Here is a 14,705-nt window from a genome sequence, read left to right on the forward strand (position 1 = left end):
CAAAGCATGTGGATTTTAATTTCAGATTAGGAATACTCGCATTTTAACATGAATTTGATACTGTAGCTGCTTGTTAAACTGATGATTTTAATGGATAATTCTTTTCTGTTATCTTTTCTGACTTCAGGGCTGCAGTCAGAACTATGCCATTTGTCTCTTTTTCTTCAGTTGTAGTTAGTTTTCAGATCCTCCAAAACACTATGGGTACATACGTACAATCTCCACTTCTGACTGATACAGAGAAATTATTACTTGTTTTGAGATTTATTTACTTATAGAAAACTGCTTAGCAACTTATTTACTTACTTATAGCAAGTTACAGTATTTTTTAAAATATTGCCAAGAATCCTGCTTGCCCAGACTGTTCTGCGGAATTTTACCAAGGACTACTGTGTTCATCAAAACAAAGCAGTTCACTGTGAAAATCTACCAAGGATTACAACGTTCAGCAAAATATTATACTTTTGTCCTTGAGGAACAGGTGGCTCTAACTAGTTGGAATTTGCTAATGAGTAAAGATAGCCATATACGAATGGTAGAAGTTCTATTGGTTCTTTTAGATAAGATAGAAAGTAAACCGGCTGAAAAACACTCTTGTTATTCAAGAAATTGGCCAAGGGAATCTGCAGATGCTCCGGGGAAAAAACAAAGTGAGAAAGACTGCGAGCCTTCCTCCCAAAGACCCCTGAAGACACCACCAGGAGGCAATGCGCACGTGCAAAGATGACATGAACTGCTGACACCATGCTTTCTAACTAACCCAGCCTTACTCATGCATGTGTATGTTTGTGTTATGTAATCCAATGAATATGGATATCCACACTCTATCAGTTTTTGGTAAAATGTGCGGTGGGTGTGCAAGCTTTGTGGAGAGATCCCATTGCACCCCAGCGCCGGAGTAAACATACCTGCTGTATAACTCTATTTGAGTTGTAGAGTCTTTTTTCCGCAAATCATGACCACTTAGAAAAATGTAATGAGTCAGAAGCCAGAAGAATAATTTGAGGATCTGCATGCAAACCAGTATATTTTGCTGCTTGCTTTTGGCACAGATTGTTTCATTCGGGTGTAGTAGAACTATAAATGATATAATTCTATTTGTGAAGATATTATTTAGGGCCAAAAAACCCACCCCAAAATGGCTTCTATTAATTTTATTTTACAGTTCAGGACACGAGGGAAATAAGTAAGTTTGAAAGAGGAATTAAAAGTATGTTCATGTTTAATGGATCCTTGTTACATGCACATACACACTCAAAGACAGCAACATTCCTCGGTCTCGAATTTTATCACAAGTAAAAAGTGTATTTTTTAATCTTTGTTGCAGCTATTAAGATGTGACAGGGTTTCAGGAGAAAAAATTAGCTGAATTGCTCAGGAGTTAGTTTAAGCTTTTTCCTTTGGGAACTTAAAACTTTCTCCTCTATGCTTTTGATTTTTGAATGGTATTTTCTAAGTGGAGAGAGGCTTTCTTTTCCAGCGACCTCTTCATTCATGATTCATTTTTACAGTCTATTTCTGCCATGGGTGTTTGCCCTTTCTTGGCCATGGTACATCTGGATCTCCTACTTCACATGTGCTTTCATACTCAGGTGATCCTACTTTTGGCGATCTTCCACACGCATTAAAACTTAGCACAAAAGTAAAAAGCATGCTACACTAACAAGCATTTATCCCTCTTTTAAGGAGCAATGATATTGCATCTCTAACAAAGCAAATATTTGTTGTGCTTTTCAGCTTTTTGTGTTGAGCATATGAAAACAGATCAACGGCTCTTATCCCTTCTTAACATTCCGAATGCTTTCACTGCTGCAATCTTCTACAGCTACCCCCTATACATTGTGTCTCCGCAGCTCCTCGAATCCTTATCTAGGGCAGACCACAAACAGCCTAGACAAGAACCTTCATTTCTGGGTGTTTTCTGATGGGGCATCAGCTCTCCCTGCCCGGTGCCATTACCGGCCACCGAACCGCGCACACCCTTGGGCAGAGCTAACGCAAAACCCCTGCAAGGTAACGACGGGCCGGCGGCACCCGGGGCCGTGCCATGTGGCCAAGGCCCACCGCAGCAGTCGGCCTTCGGCCGGCGGGAGGCCGCGGCGGCCCGGGGAAGGGGTGCGGGAGGCCTCGGCCCTCCCGCCGGGCGGCCCGGCACTGTGCTTCCCTCTCACCCCCAGCGCCCGCGGCCCCATCCAGGGATGGGCAGAGCAAGGAAGAGGAGGAGGGCGGCGTGGGCTGTCGTGCGCCGCCGCCTCGCCGCCCCCCGCCCGAGGGCCGGCCCCGCGGGGCCACCGCCCGTCCCGCCGGGGGGCGGCGGCGCCCCACCCCTCCCCCCACCCCCAGCACTCCCCGCCCTGGGCCTCGTCGGCCGCCGTCCGTCTCCCCAGGTGAACGCGTATCCCTCCGCTGCGGCCGCCCCCACCGCCGGGCTCGCAGCCCCACAGTCCCCGGATGGAAACTGTTATGGCCGCCGACGGCGACCGGCCGGGCTATGGAGAGGGGCGAGGTAACTCCGCGAGGGGCGCCGGGCGGGGCAGGGGGGGCCGGCGCGGGGCGGCGCGGCGCGGGCTGCGGCGGAGAGGCGCGGGCAGGAGGTGACGAGCCGCGGCGGAGCAGGAAGCCGCCCCGTGGTAGGGCTGAGCCGTTAAATAGTCCGCGCCCCCCGCCCCCTCCGGCCGCGGGAAGTTCGCGGCGTGCTCGGGGCTGGCAGCGGCGTGGCCGGGGACGGCGGGCGGCGCCCGGCCGGGGCGGGGAGCGGGCGAGAATGCTTCATGGCCGGCTCCGGGGCCAGCCGTGGCGCCGTATCCCTCCGCCAGGCTACGCGGGGCCAGGCGAGGCGTCGCGGGCAGCGCGGCGCCCCCCGGGGCCCTGTGGGCGCCCTCCGGCGGGCGGCCCGGCGGGGCGGGGGCAGCGCTGCCCGCCGGGGCTGCCTCGGGAGCCGCGTAGCTCCCAAGGAGGAGCTGGGGAGGGGAGGTGCCCCACTCGCCCCCACCCCACTTTCGGGGAGCGCCCTCCGCTGCCGCCGCGGTTGGGTGGAGCCCGCGGCGCGGCCCTGAGGGGGGTGGCAGCGCCGGTGGCTCCCCCGCCGGGCCGGCGGCACCGGGTGCTTCGTGTTTTGTCCCTGCTCTCCCCTGCCTCCGCGTCCCGGGGCCGGGGGGACAGCCGGCGCCCGCGCCCTGCTCCCCGGCAGCGCCCTGTGGGAACGCTGCTCGCTGCCGGCGTGGCCGGGAGCCCCGGGCGGGGAGACGGGGAGCGTCCCCTCGACATCGCAAGTGCGGGCTGAGAAAGTGGTTGCAGGTACGTTGGCGGTGGCCGTGTATCGCTGGAACCTTCAACTGCTGTTTTCGTAAATGGCAAGTTTGCAGTGTGGCAGCGATGTCTGCGTTGGTGTTTGTTAGATTCGAGAGGGATTTGGTGACTTGTTTTTATTTTGTATTTATTTTTCCCAAAGCAGCGTTTTGCTGTGTCGGATAGATTGTATCTGGCCTCCAGAAGCTCTAGCTCTATGGGTTCCTGAAGATCTAGTTCTGTAAGTTCCTGCATGTGTCCAGATCTTTGTAGAGATGAAGGCAGCACTGTAATTTGCAGGCACATGTAGGATGGGACCAAGCATTGAAAATACTTTCGCATAGGGTGGTGGGGTTTTTTAGTGAAATATAAATGAGCGTAAAGAGTTTTACAGAAATCTTGAAATACTGCCTGCCTCGAAATGTATTTTGAATTTCTGTTCTTTTTGTTCTAAGTGGAAAAATGGTAAAAGGTACCTAATTCAGGAGTGTCTTATCCCTGTCATTTCTCACCAGGTTAAAGTATGTAACTAAACTTTTTTTCTCCGTGTGTACTTTTTAAAAACAAATTACTGACATACTGGAGCATTTTTGGGGGAAGAAAATTGAGGCTTAGAGCCTCAAGTGGTTGCTTATGCTTGTGCTTAGTGATTGTTATTTTTTTTCTGAGTTAACTGTGGCACATCTGTATCTTTAAGGTTTGTATGCATTATATCTGCTTTATAATATCTGCTTTATAATCTACTTGTCTCAAATATTTTGAATGTAATATTTCACCTCCCCCACAGGCTTTTACAAAACTTTATAGAAAATTTGTAATTAGGTCTTTGCTATAGGCTTTGTCACAGTATGTACTTAAGAAAAGCTAAGTGGCTTTTGACTTCAAGTTAAAATTTGGTGGACTGAAGTACCAGTTACTTCTTTCTGTCTTGTTTCTAAGTTATCATATGTTTATGCTTACCTGTTATGAATGCCTGAGATGTAGTGACAAAGCTAAGGTTAAAATAGGCCTTGTGAGGAGGAGTTTGCTAGCAACTTTTAATCCCACTCATTAATTTAGAATTTGTATTGTATTTGATGGTGTTCTTTGGGAGATAACATTACAGTACATATTTACAGTTTTTCTGTCTTCAATGTGTTCAAATGCACGTAATGTAAAAATTTGAAGGATTTATGCTTTTCAGCGTATTCTTTCAGTTATGCTTGTATTTACACCTTTTAAAATACCTTTTCTTTTGTTTCCAGACACTTTTTCAGTATTCCTCCTGACTGTGGCCTTTTCTGAGTCTTATATATTTACCTCTTCTATGTGTGTGGAAACGCTGTTGAAGAATTGAAGTCAAGTCATTTCTTAATGTGTAAGTCTGATGGCTACTTTGATAATGTACATTTAAAGATCCCTGGGTTTTAAGAAATTTTTTACTAGCTGTTTCTAGTAAGTATTTTTATTTGTCGTGCTCCAGGTACTTGGAAATAGTTATATACTACTCAATAATAACAAAATTAAATTCTAATTTGTGTGATTAATTGGTTAAAGGAGGTCTCAAATCAGGTTTGAATATACCCAACTGAGAGGCTTTGCCAAACATTAATGTTTTATCCAGTTAGTGAAATGTTGCCTGATTGAGGACCACATTGGCCTCATGTTAAAAGCCTGAGGCTTGTTCTCTGCAGTGTACTTTATCCTCTTCTGATTTTTATAGCGTTAATTGCACACATATTTCAGGTTTTGGTATTTGACAGTATAACATTTTAATCTGAATGCTAGGCAGCTACCATCAGGATGATATATTGTGCAACCTGTGATCTTCATGTGTTGCATTCGTGTATTAAAATAAGTTCTTCAACAAATCCAAGTCATTTTTAGTTATTTATTCTTTATGTGGGAGTTGAGCTTGCTCCTGTTCAAATAAGGGATTTGCCATCAATGAGAGAAAGCACTGTAATACAGTACTCTTCTGGTGAAAATGGAGTGCAATGTAGATGAGTTGTTCTCTTCTGAAAGCTCAAAGTAGAGTAATATCCCATGTAGTAATCTCCCGTGTGAAAGATGGGAAATATATCATGGACTTAAAAAAAAAAAAAAATAAAATGGAGTACCTAAAGTGTTTTAGTTTGGACTCCCAAGGAGGGAATGTCTGTGTATGTGTCTGTAGCTTGTGGGATTTTTTTTTTTTTTTTGAAAAATATATAGTTGAAATCTTGTAGGTCTCAGCTGAAGAACACAGTTGATTGAATTTATTTTATATTGAATCCTCTTTTGCTTATTGTTTTCAAGAATTCCACTGAAATGCTAATTTATTTTCCAAAGAAATGCAATAAAGCATGTGCTTAAAGTGTTTTTCTTGCTGTGTGATAAATGAACTTGGCCTTGAAAATTTTTCAGTCTCTGTTTTCTTTGTCAGGTATGTGCGTGTTTAGTGGTAGATGCTTCCTTCTAACAGGACTATGGGAGAGTATCTGGAAGACCTTAGTGATGACCTGGAGCTCTGGAAGCAGCTCTTGCACTCCATCATAATGAGGGAGAGGATGTGATCGTTCTTTCAGTTTGAATGTGAATAAATAGGATGACCTGATGAATTCCAAGTCTGTTGCTTCAGGGGGGGCAGGAGAGTAGTGGAGAGAGAGCTACTGATAAGATTTCAGCTGAGACTACTCTTTTGTTAGTAAAGAAGAAAGTGATGCTGTGACTTCTACTATGGAAAAAAGTTTTCAGTAAAGTGTTTATATACTAGTGAAGAAACAGTAGTTCTTCCTTTTCAGTTTCAGTTTTCAAAGTCCAAGTTATTTTGGTGCTATTCCATTTCTGCTGATTTTGTGTTGACATGTGGGAGTGTTGTTTGAGCATAGACTTGAGCTGCTCTAAGTTGTTAGTGCAACCTGTTACGGAAACACTGAGATTAAGGCTGTAGCAAGACAGTGATGCTGACCATACCTATTCAAGCCTCTTAATCCATAGAGGAGTACTGGTGTCAGTCATGCACTTGTTCTGAAAAGATTAACCTGTACCCAGGAACATACGGTGAAAAAACAGAGTTAACTTGTATCTATTGACTACTTCAGACTTGTGTGATACTAAAGATAGGCATGTGAAAAGTTCCTTGTAGATGAGGTTTTCTCTTTTTTCCTTTCTTTTTTCCTTTCTTTTTTCCTTTCTTTTTTCCTTTCTTTTTTCCTTTCTTTTTTCCTTTCTTTTTTCCTTTCTTTTTTCCTTTCTTTTTTCCTTTCTTTTTTCCTTTCTTTTTTCCTTTCTTTTTTCCTTTCTTTTTTCCTTTCTTTTTTCCTTTCTTTTTTCCTTTCTTTTTTCCTTTCTTTTTTCCTTTCTTTTTTCCTTTCTTTTTTCCTTTCTTTTTTCCTTTCTTTTTTCCTTTCTTTTTTCCTTTCTTTTTTCCTTTCTTTTTTCCTTTCTTTTTTCCTTTCTTTTTTCCTTTCTTTTTTCCTTTCTTTTTTCCTTTCTTTTTTCCTTTCTTTTTTCCTTTCTTTTTTCCTTTCTTTTTTCCTTTCTTTTTTCCTTTCTTTTTTCCTTTCTTTTTTCCTTTCTTTTTTCCTTTCTTTTTTCCTTTCTTTTTTCCTTTCTTTTTTCCTTTCTTTTTTCCTTTCTTTTTTCCTTTCTTTTTTCCTTTCTTTTTTCCTTTCTTTTTTCCTTTCTTTTTTCCTTTCTTTTTTCCTTTCTTTTTTCCTTTCTTTTTTCCTTTCTTTTTTCCTTTCTTTTTTCCTTTCTTTTTTCCTTTCTTTTTTCCTTTCTTTTTTCCTTTCTTTTTTCCTTTCTTTTTTCCTTTCTTTTTTCCTTTCTTTTTTCCTTTCTTTTTTCCTTTCTTTTTTCCTTTCTTTTTTCCTTTCTTTTTTCCTTTCTTTTTTCCTTTCTTTTTTCCTTTCTTTTTTCCTTTTTCCTTTTTTTTCCTTTCTTTTTTCCTTTTTCCTTTTTTTTCTTTCTTTTTTCCTTTTTCCTTTTTTTTCCTTTCTTTTTTCCTTTTTCCTTTTTTTTCCTTTCTTTTTTCCTTTTTCCTTTTTTTTCCTTTCTTTTTTCCTTTTTCCTTTTTTTTCCTTTCTTTTTTCCTTTTTCCTTTTTTTTCTTTCTTTTTTCCTTTTTCCTTTTTTTTTCTTTCTTTTTTCCTTTTTCCTTTTTTTTCCTTTCTTTTTTCCTTTTTCCTTTTTTTTCCTTTCTTTTTTCCTTTTTCCTTTTTTTTCTTTCTTTTTTCCTTTTTCCTTTTTTTTCCTTTCTTTTTTCCTTTTTCCTTTTTTTTCCTTTCTTTTTTCCTTTTTCCTTTTTTTTCCTTTCTTTTTTCCTTTTTCCTTTTTTTTCCTTTCTTTTTTCCTTTTTCCTTTTTTTTCCTTTCTTTTTTCCTTTTTCCTTTTTTTTCCTTTCTCGAGATTGTTAGTGATCTATGTCACAGAGGAGGTACTGTGTTTGTATTTGTTTGAAATTCAGAGTAAGTAATAAATGCTAGCTTCATTTTTTAAAAAGCATCTCCTGGGATATCTCCTGCTTACAGGCAGTCCTGGTTGGAGAAAACCAAAATTTGATGGCATGGAATTCCAATATTTTCATTTTTCAGTTGATGTTGTTCTTTAAAGCTTATTTTTCAATATTTATGTATATTCGAGGAAAAAAAATCTCCAAACACGAACAAACAAAGGTTATGGTATAATGTCTCATTTTTTTGCCTCATCTTTTAATCTCAAATGCTGTTATAAAAATCCAGCAACTTCCAAGATCGGCATGTATTTATTAATGAATTGTATTGAGTGTTCTAATTGCATTAGTTTTAGAAGTAACATTTGCTTTGTTTGTTTTCTCTTTTCAGGTGAATAAATGGGGAAGCTCTAGAACCTTGAGAATAATTCAGTGTGGTAGTTTTGTTTGCTGCAGGAGCTAAGACTAATCCCAAGAATTCACTTAAAAGGAAAACCTAAAATCATGCCATCTGAAAACGAACAGGTTTTTAGTGATAAAAAGCAAATTAATTTGTTAAAACACAATGCTGCAAATAATTTTTTTACAGATACCACTTTGGAAAAAGCACTGGTGAATGATCCTTTAAGTATGATGAATCAACCAGCAATTTTAGACATCAATCTCTCTTACAGAATAAAAAATGTGAAAATTGATTTACCCAAGGTGAACATTCCAAATGAAGTATTAATGAAACATGAAGTTGATAGATTTAGAAAACTATTTCAGTGTAAACAGCAAACTGCAAGGAAGTCCTTAAGTCTAGAGAAAATAAATGGAAGCACTCCCAGTTGTTCAGAGGGAAGCCACTTGCAAAATAAACCAGAAGTGCAATTTGAAGAAGGGTTGAAAACTACAGCAAAGATACTGAATTTCACTTGTACAAAGTGCAAGGATAACATTAGATACAGCCCAAATGATCTACAGAAACATTTTCAGCTGTTACACTATGGCGAGTTGCCTTTGTATCCTTGTGAGATGTGTAACTTCTCAGCTAATGATTTTCAGTCATTTAAACAGCATAGACGCACCCATCGTAGCACTTTAGTAAGATGTGAGCTCTGTAATGATGAGCATATGTACACTTTGTTGGATTTGACGAAACACTTCACATCAAAGCATTGTGTAAATGGTCACTTTCAATGTGAAAAATGTGGGTTTTCTACCCAGGATGTGGGCACATTTGTTCAGCACATTCACAGACATAATGAGATTCCATATAAATGTGGAAAATGCCATTATGTAAGCTTTACAAAAGAGGAGTTCCAGAAACATCATCTTGCTCACAGCAGTATGTTTCCTTATGGTTGTCAATATTGTAGTTACAGCACACCACGGAAAGATTATCTCTTAAAACACATCATAGCTTTGCATAGTGACCACTTATATGCAAAAGAAAAACTGGAAAATGACAAATGTGAAAAAAGAATAGTGAAGACTCCAGCAGGACTGAAGCTTGTGTTAAGAAGGTATAAAATGGGAGCATCGAAAAAAGCATTCTGGAGACGGAAAAAAGTAAGCAGTGGAAGTGACACAACTGGAGAAACAAATGCACAAGTGCTGAGAAGTGTGAATAAAATTCAAACAAAAGCTGAGGAGCTGAACCAGTGTATTAGAGATGTGGAAGCGAATGAAAAAGATCAAATTACGTATACAGAAAACCATAATTTCATGGATGGAATGCTCTCTGCTACTACTGCACAGTACAATAAAGCAGATGATGGAACAAGTTATGGCCTGGGATTATTGAAAAATGCTGTTCATGGGCCAACAGTATTGATGGTCAAAAACAATAAAATATCTGTTCCTGCAAATTACAGTGCTAAATTTATGGGATTTAAAATGGTAGATGGAAAACAACATATTGTTATAAAATTACTACCTACAAGTAAGCAAAACATACATTTGTTGGGTCAGAAAGCTGATCCTATTAAAGATGGTTCTACAACTCCTTTGCAACAGACTGCTGATCCCTGTGACTTGTCTTCAGGTGCTATACCACATGTAACTGATCAGTCAACCTTAAAGAACAATTCTGTTCACCCATTAACCTCGCCTCCATTTTCTTGTTCTGCTCCTCATTCAGGAAAAACAAAAGTGGAAAAACAAAATAACTCCTTATTCCATAGTAGGAGTGTTTCTCAAACTGTAGCACCTTCTAATGTAGCTGTAGGAAAAAGTTCAAATTCTTTGCCAATGAAGTTGGACTCAACTGTACCTCCATGTGATGAGGTGACAAAAGTTGGAACGCGAAGTAATATCTCATGGGGAAGTTATAGTCCAAGTCATCCTCAGGTATTACCACCCACTATTACAAATACGCTTCACTATGACCCTATGAAAATGCCCTTCTTTCCTGAACTGAAAATGCAAAATGGTGGCCTGAATAGTAGCAATGGAACTAATAATTTCTATTATTCAACTTCAGTGGATTCTTCTAATGAAGGGTTGCTGTCTTTTCACAACTATTCCAAAATGGACAATTCGGATAATCCATGTAGCATTTGGATGTCATCAGGTGACAGATACAAAGATTTTATATCTAGCAAAACAGTTTCTTTTCAAAACAGTAGAAGTGAATCTGCATCTTCGTTTTCAGAGTCAATGAAAGGCTTAAAACCAGAGAAAGCTGTATCAGCCCAAACAACTATTAATCAAACTTATGGACACATAAACACTACGAATAATTCTGAGTCTTCTAAAAGCCAGTCTAAATGTGTTGTTGACAGTGAGTGTTTTACAGAGGACCAGCATAATGGCCAGCAGTATTTGGATGCTAACATACATCAAGGCTTTGAGAACGTAGCTGAGAAATTCCAAGAAAATGCCTCTGATGATGTTAACTCAGTCTTAATGCCTAAAATCACATCTGTTTTCTCATTGCAGAGTGAACAGGCAGCTAATTATTTATCACCTGAAATAAACCAGTTACTGCAAGATGTGTTAAAAGTGAAAGCAACTACTCAGCAAGAATCTCACAGCAAGTCAAATAACTGCGTAAAACTTCATTCGGACAAGCTGCTTTCTGGTTATGAGACAGGGAATAAAGCCTTTACACATTTAAATAGCTCAGCAACTGCATGTGGTTTTCAGAGGCCTCCTAATGTAGGCTTTCATTTATATAAGAGAGAGTTGAATGCAAAATGTAGTATAAATGAAGGTACACATTACGGGATTGAAAGACAGACACCCAGAACATCTTTTGATTCACAGGGAATGGATAAATTATCCAGAACTCCGGGTGTTGGTACGTTGCTAAAAACTCATACAGATGCAATTGTAACACAGCAGTTAGTAAAAGATAAAATGTTGTCTACAACCCCAAATCCTAGCAGCTTTTCACCAGTTCTTCGGGAACAGAAGAAAACCCTTTTAGTTCAGTCCCCTCCATCAGGATTTTTTGTTCCTTTGCACCTTGCTAACCAGCCCGGACTACAGGTGGTGTCAGGAAAATCTTTTCCGTCAACCAGTTTGTCAGATGGGCATGTGGCTAAAGGTGTACCTACATCTTTTGTTTTAAATAAAGGACCTGGAATGATTTTGACTTTTAGCGGCGCAATTGGAACAGTCGCAAATGCCCCTTGTGATAGTTCTCAGGTTTCAGGGAGAGTTGTATCCAGAGAATATGGTAAAATAACCATACCAGCTTCAAAAGTGGAGGGAAAAAATGACAGTTTCGGAAGTGGAAGAAGTTCCTGTAATAGGACCGCAGATGACTCGTTGAATAGCGTGCCATGCAAAGGACCTCTTGTAATTACAAACTCATCAGAGTCAGCTATGAAAGGAATTTCTTCTGTGAAGGTGTTACCAGAGCATCAGGATGCTGTCTTTGGGTCCTCGGAGTCTGTAAACCAACAGGAACCAAAACAGAAACAACACGTTTATGCACTTTTGCCTGATGGACAACAGGCAGTTTTTCTGAAATGTATGACACCAAACAAGCCTGTAGTTCATAAACATAGTGTTTTTCAGGATACTTCTTGTTATCAAAATTGTCAACCAAAGAAAACTGGAGCCATGCAACAAAAGCTTTTGCTGAAAATTAAGACTTCTACTTCAGATACGCTGGCTGATACCACTCAGTCAGTAAGCAACTCAGTGCCCTCACTACAGTTGGATAACTTGCAGTCCCTTACTCCTGCACTAGCACAGAAACAAACTAATCTTTCTTCTAATGATGCCTTAATCTTACCAGGTAGCTTAATGCCAGCAAATGCCTCTTTGGCAAACTCTAATCCAGCATGTCGTGTTCCTCCTGCAGAACCTGTTTATTCTACTGAGTCTGCAGGGACACGGTTGCAAAAAGGTTCTGTTGAGAGTACACAAGTAATAACTGCTAACAACAGGAATAACTTTGGTAGTCAGAAGTCCACATGGAGCACCCGAAACAGAACCGCAAAAGTAAAACCTCGTTTAAAACAAACTGTGTCTAAGAGTTCAGAAACTGTGGGTGTGCAAAGAAGCAAGAATTTCAAACGGAAAAGTAAGGATAATTCCCTAGAACCTCCAAGAAAGAAAGTAATATTGCACAGAAAGTGTAAGGAAAAGAATCAAGCTGAAGTTGTTAGTGAATCAGGTGGCCTTTACACACCAAGGGCATCAAAAGAAACTGTGAGGACTTTGAAATTACTTCCTTTTAATTCTAAACAGCTTGTAAAATGCCCTCGGAGAAATCAACCAGTTGTTGTGCTTAACCATCCTGATGCAGATGTTCCAGAAGTTGTAAATGTAATGAAAACCATTGCTAAATTTAAGGGACATGTTCTCAAGGTTTCATTGTCAAAACGAACTATCGAGGCGCTTCTGCAGCCAGCCTTCTGCAATCCTTTGGATGTAACTACTGATGTTCTTTCTCAAAAGAGGCACAGGACAATAAAACCTATTAGCCCTGTAAAAGAAAGATTTGTCTTAAAATTGACACTGAAAAAGACTAGCAAAAACAATTATCAGATTGTGAAAACTACCTCTGATAATACCTTGAAAGCTAAGTTTAGCTGCTGGTTTTGTGGTAGAATATTTGACAATCAGGATAATTGGGTAGGACATGGACAGAGGCATCTCATGGAGGCTACTCGAGATTGGAATTCGTTAATGTAATTATGACCAGTGAAGAAAATAAAATATTACATATTGCAGTTTTTTTAAAAAGTGAATCAATTGAATTAAGATACACAAGTAATTTTGTATTTCAGTATTATGACTGAAGTTCAAAAATTATGCAAAGTGCTCGTGTTTTAGAAGGAAGAGCAGATTCTCTATTGCCATCAAGCTTTGAGATAGATCAAGGAGCTTTGTGGTTTAGATAACTTGTAACTAACTGCAAATACAATTCCATAAAAATATATATTATTTTTGGTTACTACTATCATGTCCTATATTTTTATTCTATAGAATGAGTCTTCAGGGCTTTTGTTCTGTACATATTTAAAAAAAACCTAAACATGTAAATATTTTTATACTTTTCAATTATTTGGTATAATTCTTGCACAGAAATTACCACCCACCCCCCCAATTTTTTAGTTCTGTGCATGCACTACTAAAGTGAATTTTAAAAATTTTTTCAACTACACACAGTTGTTATCCTGGGATTTGTGTTATTTTCACTTGTTAGCTCTTGATTTTGTTTTTCAGGGATTGAACACTATTGTTAGCAAGTGCCTAAAAGATGTGAAGCAGTTTACATTATGTCAACTGTGTAACCATAGGTCCATATAGGGCCATTTCCCCAATAGTTTCATTTAAACAAAGCCATATGTGAATGCTTTAAGCTATATTGCTATGCACATGACACTTGTACAATTTCTGTGCAGTTTGTCTACTTTCTTAGTGAAGTATTTTTCATATAAATTAATAAAACGTTACAATTGTGTTAATACGGTGAGCCTGAGAATGGAATCAGTTGAAAATATACAGTATATATATTCATAATGTATATGGTGTTTAAGAATGGTGAACATTCCTAATCTGTATCGACTGTCACTATTAAATTTGCTATAACTTGTGTTTATAGAATATGACTGTGAGCATTTATGGAAAATATTTCTATTTTGTTTTATATGTCTGCCACAAACCCTATAGGAAGGCCAAAATATGGTGAAGTGCAAAGTACCATTTCAGGCCTGTAACTGCATTATAGTTTTATTCCAGGTGGATGTAATTTGTTCCCATAATGACTTAAGTAATATTTTCTGCTATTGCTTATTCAGATGAACTGCCTTTTAGCGTACCAGGGGTTTGACCAAACCAAGGCTTGGGTTATTTCTCCCTCATTTTACTGGCCAGTAGGGTAATATTCCTAGGAACCTCCTTGCTTTGTGCTTACAGTTTTAGGGATAATGATGAAGGAAGGTTATGCTTCACATTTCTTAATATTTATGTGAGGGTATGTAAACAAAGTATCTTATCCACAGTGACTGAGAATATGCAAATGAAGGCCCTTATTATTCACAGTAATTATTATATTTAGAGGCTTTGTCTTCTAGATTATTAATGAACCCAGAGGTTAGATTCAGTCTTCAGTGGGAGTGTCCTTACCATATGGCACCTTTTGCCCAGGTACTGGAAGATTACATCTGAGGTATGTAAATCAGCTTCCCAAAGTATTGATGGAAAAACTGTCAAAATTGAATACTGGACTTAGAGAGGACTGGGGCATTTAATTCTCCGAGGTTTTAGATTGTATGCAAGCCCTGGGGTAGTTCTCTGTGACTATTTTCATAAGGTGAAAGTGAAGATTGACTTGCTACCAGTGAAACAATTGGAAGTCTCATGGATGTTACAGGGATGTCACCAGTAACAGAATCTGACATATTTTGAAAAGTGTTATAATGATTTAAAAGAAAAATTACTTCAGTAGCTAAGAAGTAATCTCAAGCTCTTTCTTGATATATCTGTTGCCAGGAAGATGCAAACTACCCTTGTAGCTGGTGAGTTATGTATGGGAGTCATCTGAAGTACCTGAGACA

General features: G+C 39.6%; 1 protein-coding gene across 4 annotated transcripts; it reads left to right on the forward strand.

Annotated features, from left to right (window-relative positions):
• The first annotated feature begins 2,403 nt into the window (after nucleotides 1–2,403).
• ZNF518A (zinc finger protein 518A) lies at nucleotides 2,404–13,777 on the forward strand. Of its 4 annotated transcripts, none has more exons than XM_074907502.1 (4): nucleotides 2,404–2,506; nucleotides 3,455–3,529; nucleotides 4,533–4,645; nucleotides 8,093–13,777. In XM_074907502.1, the coding sequence occupies exon 4, from the start codon at nucleotides 8,206–8,208 to the stop codon at nucleotides 12,835–12,837; it is 4,632 nt and encodes a 1,543-aa protein (XP_074763603.1). In that variant the 5' UTR covers nucleotides 2,404–2,506; nucleotides 3,455–3,529; nucleotides 4,533–4,645; nucleotides 8,093–8,205; the 3' UTR covers nucleotides 12,838–13,777. The 4 variants fall into 4 exon arrangements, with proteins under 4 accessions (XP_074763603.1, XP_074763604.1, XP_074763602.1 ...); XM_074907501.1 differs by having other exon boundaries at nucleotides 2,450–2,506; nucleotides 3,452–3,529; XM_074907503.1 differs by lacking the exon at nucleotides 3,455–3,529 and having other exon boundaries at nucleotides 2,434–2,506.
• The last annotated feature ends 928 nt before the right edge of the window (nucleotides 13,778–14,705 follow it).

This window comes from Athene noctua, chromosome 5, assembly GCF_965140245.1.
Source record: "Athene noctua chromosome 5, bAthNoc1.hap1.1, whole genome shotgun sequence".
NCBI classification, from domain to species: domain Eukaryota; kingdom Metazoa; phylum Chordata; class Aves; order Strigiformes; family Strigidae; genus Athene; species Athene noctua.

Coding starts and splice junctions, on each gene's coding strand:
- ZNF518A (XM_074907502.1), top strand. CDS start 8,206: ATGCCATCTGAAAACGAACAGGTTTTTAGTGATAAAAAGCAAATTAAT.